The sequence below is a fragment of the Cynara cardunculus genome (genome assembly GCF_001531365.2).
Source record: "Cynara cardunculus var. scolymus isolate 2C chromosome LG 2, CcrdV1, whole genome shotgun sequence".
Lineage (NCBI taxonomy): Eukaryota > Viridiplantae > Streptophyta > Magnoliopsida > Asterales > Asteraceae > Cynara > Cynara cardunculus.
Window position 1 is genome coordinate 62,365,086 of NC_037529.1, and position 14,545 is coordinate 62,379,630.

The following is a 14,545-nucleotide window of genomic DNA, read 5'->3' on the forward strand; positions in this document are numbered from 1 at the left end:
AACCAAATATAAATTACTTCGTTATTGTACATAAATTAAATTATAAAAAAATTGGATTAAAAAATTACACAAAAAAATGARGAATTTCAAATAGTTAATTTGATACTAATATCGATATATTTTTGTCAAATTTTTATRATATCGTCAAACATATTTTATTCAAAAATAAAAACATCATCGTTTTCTCAAAATCACATAAAGCCATATTATAACATCGACTGAGATAAAAAAATAAAATGAAATATTAAAAACACGATGTATCTCGCTGCATTGCACGAGTACGCTTCTAATAATTATCTAATGACCTTTTACTATTTCCTTCAAGATCTAAGAACTCTAAGCGTTTGATTAGATTTTTTGAATCAATGATTTTAAATTTCCTATCCTTAACTCCTTTATAAGATTTTTATATATCCCCTTTTTTATAATTAAAACTTAACATAATTATTTACAAAAATATGGTTTTCTTCAACCAAAAAATCAACATTATCCTACTAAATTTTATCAAAACATGTATAAATCATTTGATTTTCACCTGAGCGGGTTTTCGACAAAGAAAGTGGAACTTATGCAAATTATGCAGCCACTAAAAATAAATCGAACATGTCTCAGTCTTTTAAACCTTAGAATCTTTCCATACTCTGATACCATTCAGGGAGGTATGGCGGATTTTTCGGGGTTTCGTTAAACCATTAAAATACTAAAACATAGAAAATTTAAAAGAAAAAGAGAAGAAACATTCTTACAGAGTGAGGCGAAGCGGAAATAGAAACACCAGAGAGTATTTGCAGAGGTGTATCCTTGAAGAGAAGAGGTTTATATATATATATATATATATATATATATATATATATATATATCATCCTCTTCTTTCTTTACATTGATATTTTTATTTTCGCTAAAAATTGGATTTATATTTAAATTAAAAAGAAGTAATGTGTTTGGGATAAACCAAGGTTTCTTTTTATATTTATATAAAGTATCACAAACTTTGGAAAGAAAACAACTTTCGGAGTCGATGTGAATCGATTTAAAACAAAGATTTTTTCATTCATTCTCATCCAATCAAAAAACATTACCATCCAATCAAAAAAGACCCTTTTGTATTTGTAATTGATTTCGGAATTTGAATGAATCGAAAAATAAGAAAGACCATTATTATGAATTTTATCCATTTTGGTTTTTATTATGTTTAGGTTCAGCCTTAATATTTTTTTGAATTTTACAAAACAAAGATACACACACACACACGCACGGGGAAATGTTCATTTGAGAGCAGTGAGTATTTTAGAAGTAAAAAGTGATCATAGTCCTTCATCTAGTCAACGTTTAAGGCTTTGACTGTGAAACACTTCCTTGCATTGATATGCAGAAGATAGAGATATACTTTTGTAACTTTTACAAATAGACGGCAAATGAGTTTATATGTGAACCCATGTGATTATAGTTCATATGTGAACTTGTTAATAGTTCACATGTGATTATAGTTCATATGTGAACTTGTTAATAGTTCACATGTGAACTATTTAACTGATTCACATAGGAACCCACGGGTTCATATGTGAATTAGTCAATTAGTTCATATGTGAATCAGTTAATTAGTTCATATGTGGATCACACGGATTCATATGTAAACCAGTTAATTTGTTCATATGTGGATTATAAGGGTTTATATGTGAACCAGTTAATTAATTCATATATGGGTTACAATGGTTCATATGTAAATCAATTAAAATAGTTCATATGTGAATCACACGAATTCACATATGAACTTGTTTGCCGTCTATTTGTAAAAATCACAAAACTACCCTTTCTATTTTTCGCATAGCCACAAATGTTGACTAGTTAAAACCGCAATTCTTGACCAGTCAAATCCGATCTTAACCGTATGAAGGCTATGATCATTTCTTTACTTCTCATACCACTTCTCAAAATAACCTGTGGTTATACATATATATATATATATATATATATATATATATATATATATATATATAGAGAGAGAGAGAGAGAGAGACTTGGGATCATGTGAGACCAAGGGTTTTTCGTGAGACCTGTAAGACCAATTCTCAACCCTTGGATTAGATCTATAATCTGAATATTCATAAACGCCACGAAACTTTTCAATAATCACAAAATTGTCATCGTGCAACTTTAGACCATTAGATCATTAGCTTATAAAGTTGATCGATGAACATAAACTGGTCTTACAGGTCTCACGGAAAACTCTTGGTCTCACGTGAACCCAACCCTATATATATATATATATATAATATTACGTATAACTATTTTTACATATTTAACACCATTGGTTATTTCAAATATATAACACTAAGATGACCATCTTATAACTACTGAAAACGAATCAAATCGGTTGGTTTTACTTTCTGATTTGCTTCTGCAAGACAAATATCAAAAGATTATGAAAAATTATCTAGAAGTTAAAAATTCTTATTTATTTATCATAAGTTTTTATATGCACGTGCCATGTGTCACATAGAAACATTGCCAATAACTATGTATATCTATAGGGTCACGCACAAATAATATGTATGCCTCTATTATCAGATACCTGGATTAAATTATGTTGATTGTTAAATTAATTATTCTTCAAGAATAATCAATTTAACAATCAACATAATTTAAAGAATAATTGTAAATTTGTGTTAAAAATGTAATTATGATAATTTTGAGGTTTTATATATAAATATAGATATTTATGTATTAATAAGTATATTTATAGATAATTATAAAACCTCATTTTGAACTATATTCTATTTATGATTCAAAGCACCTACAAATAAGGTGATAGACCTAAACCTTTTGATGATTCAATCTTTTAGGTCATTAGCTATCAGATAAAAATAGAAAAAGAACTTATCTTTCTTTTTTGTCAAAAGCACATTAGATTTAAGGGTTTTTGGGCTAGTACTCAGTAAAAGTCGACAACTTATTCGTGTGTGGATCTCTGATAGAGGAAATCAACATCGATTTCTAAGTGCTCCATCAGAAACAATACCAGATCTAAAATGACAACCTTATAAACACCTTTTGGATTGTTTAGATATTGTTTTAAATGTCACTGGATTCAACTTAGGATTTCTATTAGAAAAGCTTTCTAAATAAGTAACCTAAAATTATTTTCCGCTGCGTTTTTAAGATTACAAAGTTAATTAGAAACCCTACAGTGGTATCAGAGCAAACTTGGCATTTAAACAATCAAATCAAATTAAATAAAAATCAAACGGAATCCCTCCCGTATTAGTTGTCGACATCATGGCTAGGATTTGGTCGCGGCGCCGCTCATTCATCGCAACTAGGTCGTTATTGCTCCACCACTTGACGCTACCGCCATCCCATTTCATTCAATCACCGATGGGCGCTAGGCAGTTGCTCCACCACTTGACGCCACATTGCTGCTACCACACGGCTCCCTCGTGCTTCAGTCCCGTGGCCACACCACTACTACCTTGCGGCTATGCCATTGATTGGTGGCTGAGGTCACGACCTTAGATAAATGGTCGACGGCGATTCCTTTGCCCCATGGATCCCATGGACGACGGCTGGTTCCCGACCACCGTCGCGTTTGATTAGGTTTTCGTGTGTTAGGTCGAAAGAATTTGGGTCGATGTTGGGCCTAATAGTCTTGGGCTATTTTGGGTTAAAAAGTATGTTGGGCCAAGTTTTTGGCCCGTCAGTTATGGGTCGTGTTTTTAAGCCGTAACCAATGATCCGGTTATTAAATATGTGTCAATTCTGTTTAGTCATTATTATTTCCAACTTTAGCGATTTTATTTATGTTATTTAATTTGACCACTATATTATTTTATGATCAAAATATTAAATATCATATGGTACGTCACAAGATCCGTGAACTGTGTTTAGTGAGGTTGGACGTGAGAGACCGGGATAGTAGGAATGGGGTTTGAGTTTGTTTGGGGTGTTTAATACCCTCACCGAACAGATGAAAGTTAACAACCATTAGTGGTAGGGACCCAAACTTTACAAAAATATAAACTCTGAAGGTTATTTTGGAATATAAAAAACTTCAGGGGCCAAATACAAGACAAACTTATAACCATATGGACCAAATCCATAATTTACTCGTATAAACTTACAAAATAATATTAGGTAAAACCACGAATTCAATGAATGAAGGTTTAGAATCTAGAAGAATTAATAATGACGACATTAATATCAAAGGTTATGGCTTAATAGCACCCGTAGGCCCAATAAGAGGGGTATCACCTCTTCACTTAACACCGCAATACCGTTTTTTAAACAACACAATTAATACAGTTTTGATGTTTTTTAAAGTATTTATTTGATAGACTGGTTTAAGCATTATCGAATAAAGTCAATTGGTTTGACCATCAAATTACATTGAGAACTGATTGAATTGAAATACATGTTTTATTATAAAAAATTAATAACAAATGTTTACATGTCGTTAAGGGTGTGTGGGATTAAGTGGAAAAGAAATCTAAGAATAGAAAAAGAATCAATTATCATGTTCCGTTAACATCGAGAATAAAGGGGTAAATGTGAACTAGAATGATGGTGTCTGATTGGTTTGAGCTTGGCTCCAAAGGTCAAAAGTAACAGGAGGTCTCAGGTTCAAATCCAAGGATGAATAAAAATCTCTTTGTAGCCATGGAGGTTCAAATGCGAAGACTCCAGGCTATCTGCAAAGCAGGTGGTCGTCTTAGGATTAGTCGTCTCGCATAACGGGTTGGATATCCAGATTAATAAAATAAAATAAAAAGGGTAAATGTGGGGAAGAGTTATATTCACGTTTTGGGAAGAATGAAGAGAAACAAGTAAAACAGTCGAACCATTTCGCAGATGGAATTATCGTGAGATACAGTGATGGATAAAAAAACTGAATGATAAAAGGTAAAAAAAAATCATCACGTTGCTTGCACGTTCCACCAAAAATAAAAATCATTTCTTATGCCGATTCCGTTTAAAATGATATCATTTGTTCAACTCCATTCTTTTTCTCTCATATTGATTCCCGATGATTTCATCTGGTTTATAAAACTGACAAACTAAGTTTACATATTTCTCTCATTGTTGAATGAAATGATTTAAATTCCACCTCTTTTTGTGTTATTAATCGCCTCATTCAACTGTATGTAATGATATATTCAAACCCATGAATTAGAAATGACATCGAGGTTTAAAATGACACACTCAAATAAGTCAATAAATTGTTTTTATAAGTAATCCCAAAGACCGGTTACTTATAAAAATGAATGAATTGATTGTTAACTAAAAAAGGATTGTTAACATAAGAAAGTCGAAAATAAGAAACCACCCCCCCCCCCCCCAAAACACCGTTTATGGTAAATGTTACTACTCCCAAAAGCCTGGCTGTTCTTCACTCCCACCATTATTGAACTCCATTTCTTCTTGATTTAGATCCATCTCCACAGTCCACACACTCGCTAAATGGTGTGTGTGAGAGAGAAACAGATTCTGTGTGTCTGAAACGACACAGCTCCTCCTACTGTCGAAGCTGCTGTACTCAAATGTCCAAAACCCACCTTTGACTTTCAACGAATCGACTTTCTTCTATCTACTCGCCCAATCGCTTGTTGGTTTGGACTTTCAATCTCCAGGTATTCTTCTTTTGTTGTTGCTTTTTCATGTTGTTACGATTGAGTTTCATTTGCTCGTATAGAAGCAGGTCACATGAATTGCATATTCAAGCGATTAATTTGATCTTTTTGTTTTGTTTTTGCTCGTAATCAACTGTTTCGAGACGTGGATTTTGGTTTTCGAAGTTGATTGATTAATTGGGGAAAATTTTCTACTTTGTTCGGGGTTTGTGTGAATTCTGTCATTATTTGTTAGTTAATTTAGGGATTCTAGGGTTTCTTTCTATGTTACAAAGGGTTTTCCCTTTGTTCCTTAATTATGATCTCTAAATTTGTATTGGATTTATCGCTATTATCTTGTTTCCCCCAAAATTGGGGAAAATAAGTCGGATGCTTCAACTTCAGTCCAATTTTCACTCAAGAGTTTTTGTTTTCTTTGAGCTGAATTTGATCGATTGACTTGCAATAGAAGTACTGATCATAGTCTTGTACCCTAAGTTGATTGGACACCCATTGTGACTATATTTGGAAATCCGTTTAGATTATTATCCAAAAGAGTCCTTCAGTACCGTGAACAAATGGTCTAGTTGAAGTTGGACTCCAACACCCATTAAGTGATTGATTTCTGTATACACTTTTATTCTCTCCATCCCAGATTTTTAGGGGTATGTTTGACCTTTGTGGGCGAATGTGACATTGTAGGATCCAATGCTGATGTAGATATGTTCTGATTTAGGGTGAACAAACAAGAAGACCATTTCAAATTGTCCAAAAAAGGGCGGCTAATACATAAGTTTGATCGTCAAATCGAACTTTAAAATGGGTTTTTCTATCAGAAGACCCGTTTGGCTGCACAAGTTGAAATGCATTCTAAATCTGGAAAGTAGTATCATTTATCTTTGCTGGTTTATATGGGGAAAAGGGTGTTTTAGAACTTGGAAATATGGCTTCATTCCCTGTTGAATTAACCCTTAGAAAGTATTCCACAATGACCAACGATGAATCTTGATGTCTCTTATATCTTAGATTTTGTTATATAGTAGATGAAACTACATTCTTTGTGTTTCCAGATTGATTTATTCTTCAAGCATTCCCTCTACACGTGTAAACCATCATCTGGAAATATCATATCAATATGTATAGACCCTCGCCTGTTAGAAACCAGAGGTCGAAAGGAATCAAGACCAAACATGTTCTTCAAGTTTGTTTGTTGGTTGCGGTATGCTTCTGGTTGATCTTTCAAGTCAAGAGGTCCCACGACAAGAAGCGAGAGTTTGATGCGAGTGATCCGAAGATCTCATCAAGCACGCACACACAGAGTAGTGATGAAATCGTTAAATTTGGAAGAAAAGATCTCCAGCCAAAATTAGAGGAAAAAACCAAAGAAGTTGAGATACATGAAGAAGTAGAAGAACAAGAACAGGAACAAGAAGAAGAAGAGCAAGAACAAGCAGAACATGAGGATAACAAGCATGAGGTTGAAGATCAAGATGAAGACAAGATCGAGGAGGAAAAAGATGACGAAAGAGGGGGAGCGGATGATGAGATTGATGAAAACGAGCAAGAGAAGATAAAAGTGGAGATTGATCGAGAAGAGATGAATACAGTGGATGAAGACAAGGAGATAGAAGAGAGCGAAGAGAAGGAAAACGAAGAAAAAGATGGACAAAATCAGATGGAAAACACGGATTCTTTAGATGATCATGGTGAAGATGGATCCACCATTCATACCAACGAAGCACGCGAAGAACACTACAAAGCAGATGATGCCTCTAGCGCAGTTACAAACGAAAACGGGAATGGAACTTCAGATAACTCGAATGGGAACGTTGGTCTAGTAGATAAAGATCAAACAGCCAAAAACGGAGCTCCTTCGAATACCACAATGATTCAAGAAATCAGCTCAGAATCGACTCTTACCTCCTTGAATTCTACAAAATCCATAGATGCCCATGAAAACGAACCTCCTTCAAATACCACAGTGACCACAACTGATTCAACTCAATCTCAAAATGTCACAGATGGAGTCACGGATTATATTTTAGAGGTTTTGAAGTCTAATGAATCGAATATCTCAAAAACAGAGGTCGAAAATGATGCAGGTGAAGGTGAGAATTTGGAGAATAAGGATGGAACGGAAGAGACTCTGGAATCATATGAAACAAAACCCGAAGAATTGGATCAAAATGAGACCGATGATCCATCACGTTCAGAGGAGAAAGAGGTGCGCACAGATCTAGAGACCGATGATCCATCACATTCAGAGGAGAAAGAGGTGCGCACAGATCTAGAGACGTTGCCAGAGATCGAAACGGAGGGCGGCAACAGTGAAGATACTGCTGCAGAATGAAAGAAGAAGAAGAAGAAGATGGTTTTTGTATTAATTTTGAAGTTGTAATTCTTATTTCCACTTTGTTTTCTTCCTTCAGAACTTGTGGTCTCTTGTGGAATGTTGGCTGCCAAAAGTGTAGTAGGATAGTGAGTCGATATTAATAGCTTTTGATCTATATACCGTTTCCATTTTTTATATGAATTTTTATTTATCTTTTAACGGATTATTTTATTTGGTAAATGGGTTTTCGTGATAACTGAGAGCATGTTAACAACCACGATGATAAAAGTCTTAAAAACGGGATTAAAGACAAATCCAAACCCCATCTAAACATACGTTATCCGATAATATGTGATGAAGAATTGGTTATTATTGACTTATTATTTAACGAATAAGGAATAGACTTGTTCTTCCTGGTATTGCTGAATGAACTATCTGAGCAGTTGTATAGCACGACTCCAACACATTCATCTGTGACTCTTTAATATTGTAACAACTTGGTATTAAGAACAGGAAAAAGTCCAAGAAAAGACCAACACACTTTCTAATGTTGATGGTAATAGAAAAGGTACTGATTGTGCAATTCTTTCTCATAAAAAAACACTTCATTCGTTCTCGTTTGAAAAAAGAACGAAATTTGACGTTTAACGTATAATTAACGAAAGGTTTTAAAGTTTTATAGCAGTTTAACACCACATTTGACTCTAGCGTGATAACTATTTAATAATCAAGTATCGAAATCCAAAACATAAACATCTACGTCGATTTAGATTGGAAAGTACTAGGTTAGATAAAACAACCATTAGGGTCATTCTCTGTTCCTATAAGTGATTAGGATTGAATAACAGTTGTTACTTAAATATGTCATAATTAGCATCAAAGAATTTGGACGTATGCATTTGTCGATTTGTCCAAAGAAAAGGACTTCGATATTCAACAACTACATTTATGCGTTATTCTGTTGGCAATTCAATGGAATTGAGACAATAGAGAGAAAAGGATGGCTGGTTAACAAAAGACAACACAACACAGAAACCAAACTATAAGATGGCCAGCCGAATGGCTCACCCGTATCAGTTACTATCCCAACGCTTCATTCTCAACCACTTCCCCCACTCTCAGTTCATGACGAAAGAGTTCGACAAAATGGGTTGTCTTCTATTTCACTATGAGGTTTTGTTTCATAGGCTGTCTCTCTAGACTTTCGTAAAAAAAGAATTTAGTTAGTTAGAATTAGAAAAGGACGTTAAAATATTTGTTTTTTTTTTGTAATAAATTGTTTAAACTATTTTTTACTGATCGATCAAAATAGTCTCTCAAAACTATGATTATCATAATAAAAACATCCAATACATGTCTGACCTTTTAGAATAGTAATAAGAAGATCTTACAAAACGTAGCAGTTTTACATAAATGTAAAGCAGCAGACTTTAAACACCGTAGAAACAAGTTTAATAATTGAATTACTGAAAACTACATTTTAAATCCATGATATGAATCTTTAGCACAGCCAATAGAACGATAACACTTGTTCGTTTATTTGTTAAAAAAAATATCGAGCATCATAGAAAACTACATTGATAGAGAAAAACTTATCAATTTCGAGTTCATATGCGGATCAAGACGACATGCAATTTCACATGAAAGTTCTGAAACGTTGGAGACTTAGAGGCCGTTTACCTAAACACTATTCAACACTATCGTTTACTTACCAGGTAAGATTTTTATTCACTAAAATGCATCGTATGCAACAATTTATCCCGATAAGTGCTAACCATGGTAAGAGTCATCGTTCTCACTTACCGGGTAAGACCCTCGATTCTTGTCTTCGCTCTTACTGAATAAGAATTTTCGTTCTTATCATATTCAACAGGTAAAATAAAGTGAGTTGATAAACGTTTACTAAACGAGTCCTTATTACCATATTAAGATCCATAAACCATGTGCAGATCAGATCCGATATCATCACAAAATCATAATATAATATTATAACAACTGTACAATGCATTAATCACCCAAAGAAAAAAAGGAAAAAGAAATCGCCGCTGTACACTCTGTGTTCTGGAAAATAAAGAAAACAAAAAAGATCCTCCACTCAATTTTTAAATTAAAAATGAACCAATAAATAACTCCGGCGACTATTCTCCGTCGTGTCTCAGCTCCTTCCGGAGCTTTCTAGAGAACGGCCGGCAGGCGTCCACGCTTAAATCCACGGCAGCAGCCAATGCAACGAACGCCGCCGCATCCTCCGTGCATGTCACGTGCTGAACTCCGATCTCCACCTCCGGTCTGCTACACCGCCCTCCACCAGCCACCTTTGATGACATCACAAAACCTTGGTACATTAAGTGTGCCCATGACCCGGACCAGAAGTCTGACCCGGAACCGGAGTCGAAGCTACCGCTTGGGGTGGTCATGGGTGAAGCTCCGTTACCGATGTCGATGGTGAATTTTCCGCCGTGTTTGGAACTGATGGTGGAGTTTGAGAGAGTGATAGGGTCAAGGCCGCCGACGGCTGCGTCTGGTAGTAGCTCGAAACGGTAGCCGAGGTGGTTACCGCCGGTGGACTCCCTCCATGCTTCTAGACGGCCCCATGGCTTCCATGTGCTTTGACCAGGCCGAAGGATCAGCCATGCACCTGGGTTGGACCGACGGACATCGTCGGTTCCGTGTGATGGAACAAACGGTGTCACCATTGACGCCATGGCTACTGGTGAACCGGAGAGATCATGGATTGTAATCGACCACCCTTTTCGTTCTTTTACAGGTTTTTCTTTATCATTTCTCACTGATCTTAACCAGTTTCCGGAGTTGTTTGCTTCCGAGATTGAAGATCTGTTAACACATCAATCAAACATTTTGTAAGAAAATGATTCAAGTTCCATGAAAGAAACTATTTCGTTCTTTCAGACAATAGGCCGAACACCTTAACCGATTCAGAGAAATGGAGAAGTAACTTACCCAGATCTCAAATTCCGGTCGCCGGAATTTCTGAAACTGAATTTGCAAGTAAAAACAGCCTGCCGAACGTTCCCGTTGACTTGAAACACTTGTGGGCTACACTCAGGTTCACCATCAAACTCGAAAACGAATCTTGGGTCAGGCTCCACCCGCACATTCAAATGCAATTGAACCGATTTCTTGGAGCTCCCATCCCCAACGACCACCCAACCGTTCTGAACCACCACACAACCCCAGTTATTACCACCATTATCAACCACCTTCGAATCCAAACCCACCGATACAACACCAATAAGCTTACCCGACCCAACTCCACAAATCGGATTCCCTTTCCCACCCGAATAAACCTCGATCTTCAACCCGTTTGATTTCTCCACCACCTTATCGAACTCCAATTTCTTGAAATTGAAGCAAGCCTGAACTTGATCGTTTACTTGATTCACATCACTTTCTGCACAATAACCGATATCAGCCATCTGGGTAGTGAAGTTCTTGAGCTTAATCTTGCAATAACAACTCGGCGGCGGAGGATTACCGGCGCCACCGCCTGAAAACCTCAAACTTAAACTTCCGACTACTAGTCGCACGAAAGGACACGGATCCATCGAGTCCTTCCGTTATAATCAACCAAAAACTTCAAGAAATCTTTCCCTTCTCCCACAATCACTGTACTTTCCCAAGAAATTCAGGAATCAATAGGGAACCAACTAAGAAACTCAGAAAGCAAGTGCTCGTATATATATACACTTACTAATATAATAACACATATAGATACAGATATATAGATATAGAGAGAGAAAGAGGGAGAAGGTGGGATGAGAGAGAACAGCTGGAAATTGCGGGGAGAATAGCATAGAATTAAAAATATGCATGGACATGCGTGCAAGAATGAGCTGGGTGCACGTATGCAAACAGAGATGCCAGCGCTTTGATGGAATCTATTTATATCTGCAGAAGTGAAATGGATCCCAAAAAATTGGCTTTTTACACTAATGGACCAAAAAACCATAATTTCTTTCAATTTAGATCCCTTAATTCACTTTTTTGAATCACCAAATTCAAAGATACATCTCCCTTGGAATATGATCCAAACCCAAAAGGCTAAATTAGTCCATCTTGTTTCTTTCTTTTATGATAGTGGAGGTTCAAATCCATGTCGTCCGATGACTGTTTATGCGCATGCTTTAATTAAATCTTGAAAAAGCAGATCAATAATTGTAATACTGGATATATATTAAGTGAATAATTACTCATGTTGCTTAAAATAGTTAGATATGTATAACCAACAGTAGTATTGAAAATTGGAAAATGGGTATTGACGCAATCCAAGAATCATAAAAACAGTTATGGTGATAGAAATGCTGAGTTGTAAGTACGTTGAGTAGGGTCTCGAATAGGATGTTTAGAAGCAATAATATTCTTGCCGAAAGCAAGCTGTAAGTACATCCATGAAAGGCATGTGGTTGTTTTATTATGCTTGCATCTACGCAATCTAGAAAAGGATTACAACATTGCTCCTTGATCATGACATCCTTGTCAAATACGTAACTGGAAGACCCGATTTGTGAGCTTTAGATGAAATTGAAAACTGTTTTATGTATTTCTAAATATTATTTAAAATACCCATTTAGTAATTCTAAACAAACAGTATTCTCATAAAAAAATAGAAAAAAAGCATAAGAAACAATATTATATTATATGTATTGCTTATAAAATAATTAAAACACATAAAAGTTAAACAATGTTAAGTGTCAAAATAACAATTAAAAGGAATAAATTTTCCTTACGACAAATTTACTTCATACGAGTAAATGTTTGAATAAAAAATAATTTAAAAATTATTAAATTATATTAAAAAGTCAGAAATATAATAATCATGTATTTCTATGATAAGAGAAAGAAAAGAATAATGTGAATAAAATGAAATGGAAATATAGTTGAGGGGCCAAATATGTAATTTAGCCAAAGTTTAAAGAGAAAGGAATCCAATATACAAGTCTTGTCCTGTTGTAGTTGGTGTAGGTTTTGAGTGGTATTTATTTGAATAATTAAATAAAAGGGGGGTGGAATTTAATTAAGAAAATAATTATAAAAAAGAAAAAAGAAAAAGGGGTGTGATTGGGTGGCAGGGGGAGTTGGGTAAGCAAGCAATGGTGGACAGCTGTAGAAGAGGGATCTAAAATTCAACTATTTATTTTCCTTCTTCCACCCAATCCTAACCTATCCTCCTTCTCCCCCAACCCCACTTTATTTTTGTCACCATTATATATATATATATATATATATATATATATATATATATATATATATATATATAGGGTTGGGTTGGGTTGGGTTCACGTGAAACTCAAGGTTTTTTGTAAAACCCGTAAAATCAATTTATGTTCATGGATCAATTTTATAAACTAATAATCTAATGGTTTAAAGTTGCACGGTTGTGATTATGAATGTTCAGATTGTAGATCTAATCTAAGGGTTGAGAATTGGTCTTACGGGTCTCAAGAAAAATATTTTGTCTCACATGATTCCAAGTATATATATATATATATATATATATATATATATATATATATAACATAGGATGAGAAAACAGGTAGATTGGAAAAGCTTGCATTATCTAAATTATCTTGTAAAATATTTAATTGAATTTTTTAGGTGGTATTTTGGTTTATATGATGTATTTTAAATGAATTGAAATATGTTAAAAAAAAGATTGAAAACTGAATTAACTAAAAATGAAATTTAATTAGGTTTGATTGATAAAAATTGGGATGAAATATATCAAATAAATTATAATCGGCCATTTGGTCCGACTAGTTTGCAGTAGACGAAGAAATCCATGGGAGAGTCGAGTAGCAATAGAGTTGTTTAAACGACAAACGACGATAGAGTGTGATGCAAATCGAGATGATGGGTTTTCGAGGGATAGAGATAGAAAGGGTTGCTGGTTTTATGCGTTCACCGGTTCCTATAAATGATGTGTTTTTGAACCGGTAGAGATAGAGAGGGCTGCAGGTCTGTGTTCCCCTGTTTATGTAAATAAATGGTTTTCAAACGGTGGAAATTGATGGGGTTGTAGGCGGAGAGGAAAATCATGACGGGGTTGACAACAGTGCTCAAGACGGTTAATGGCATATGAGGATGGGGAAGGACAATGGTGGCCGGCCTGAAGATGATTAAGAAGGGGGAGGGCGGGGAAGACATGAGGCTATTATGTCTTTTTGCAATAGATTGCAAGGAAACGAACGTCCTTTTGTCACTAAACCTAAATAATGAACCAAACGAAAGAATAAAATTTGCATTGAATTCATTTAGATCCCGTCGTAATTGATAAACCAAATACGACCTTAAATTTCAAGAGTATGAAATCTATGAAACATTAATTACAAATCATTAATACATAAACTAGTTATGGTTCGATTAGAATTTTTAGCTTAAAATATGTCTTATACAGTTTGATTAAGAAAACGGTACAGTAAGCTTTTCGTATAATGGATTTTTTTATGAGACCTGTATTTCCAAAAAGAAAGCACAGTTTAACATATCTAACCATATACATGCAAACATAAAATTCGATTTTCTACTTCAATAAGGAAATTGTGTAACACCCCAAATTCAGGAAAAAAAAACGACTGATTTGAAATTTTTA

At 34.8% G+C, this 14,545-nt stretch overlaps 2 protein-coding genes across 2 annotated transcripts; one reads left to right on the plus strand and one right to left on the minus strand.

The window, feature by feature from the left end:
* The first annotated feature begins 5,345 nt into the window (after window positions 1-5,345).
* LOC112507160 (cilia- and flagella-associated protein 251) lies at window positions 5,346-8,150 on the plus strand. Its single transcript, XM_025111603.1, has 2 exons — window positions 5,346-5,624; window positions 6,674-8,150. The coding sequence occupies exon 2, from the start codon at window positions 6,739-6,741 to the stop codon at window positions 7,951-7,953; it is 1,215 nt and encodes a 404-aa protein (XP_024967371.1). The 5' UTR covers window positions 5,346-5,624; window positions 6,674-6,738; the 3' UTR covers window positions 7,954-8,150.
* A 1,702-nt stretch (window positions 8,151-9,852) lies between these two features.
* On the minus strand, window positions 9,853-11,546 carry LOC112507918. The gene is made up of 2 exons (XM_025112671.1): window positions 10,897-11,546; window positions 9,853-10,770 (listed from the first exon to the last, which is right to left on the minus strand). Exons 1-2 carry the CDS (start codon window positions 11,499-11,501, stop codon window positions 10,074-10,076), a joined length of 1,302 nt encoding a protein of 433 aa, XP_024968439.1. The 5' UTR covers window positions 11,502-11,546; the 3' UTR covers window positions 9,853-10,073.
* Between the last annotated feature and the right edge of the window lie 2,999 nt (window positions 11,547-14,545).

Bases quoted from the DNA above. Each gene is read 5' to 3' on its own strand.
- LOC112507160 (XM_025111603.1), top strand. From the start codon at position 6,739: ATGTATAGACCCTCGCCTGTTAGAAACCAGAGGTCGAAAGGAATCAAG.
- LOC112507918 (XM_025112671.1), bottom strand. From the start codon at position 11,501: ATGGATCCGTGTCCTTTCGTGCGACTAGTAGTCGGAAGTTTAAGTTTG. The intron at 10,771-10,896 runs GTAAGTTACTTC...ATGTGTTAACAG, and splicing joins GACCGGAATTTGAGATCTGG to ATCTTCAATCTCGGAAGCAA.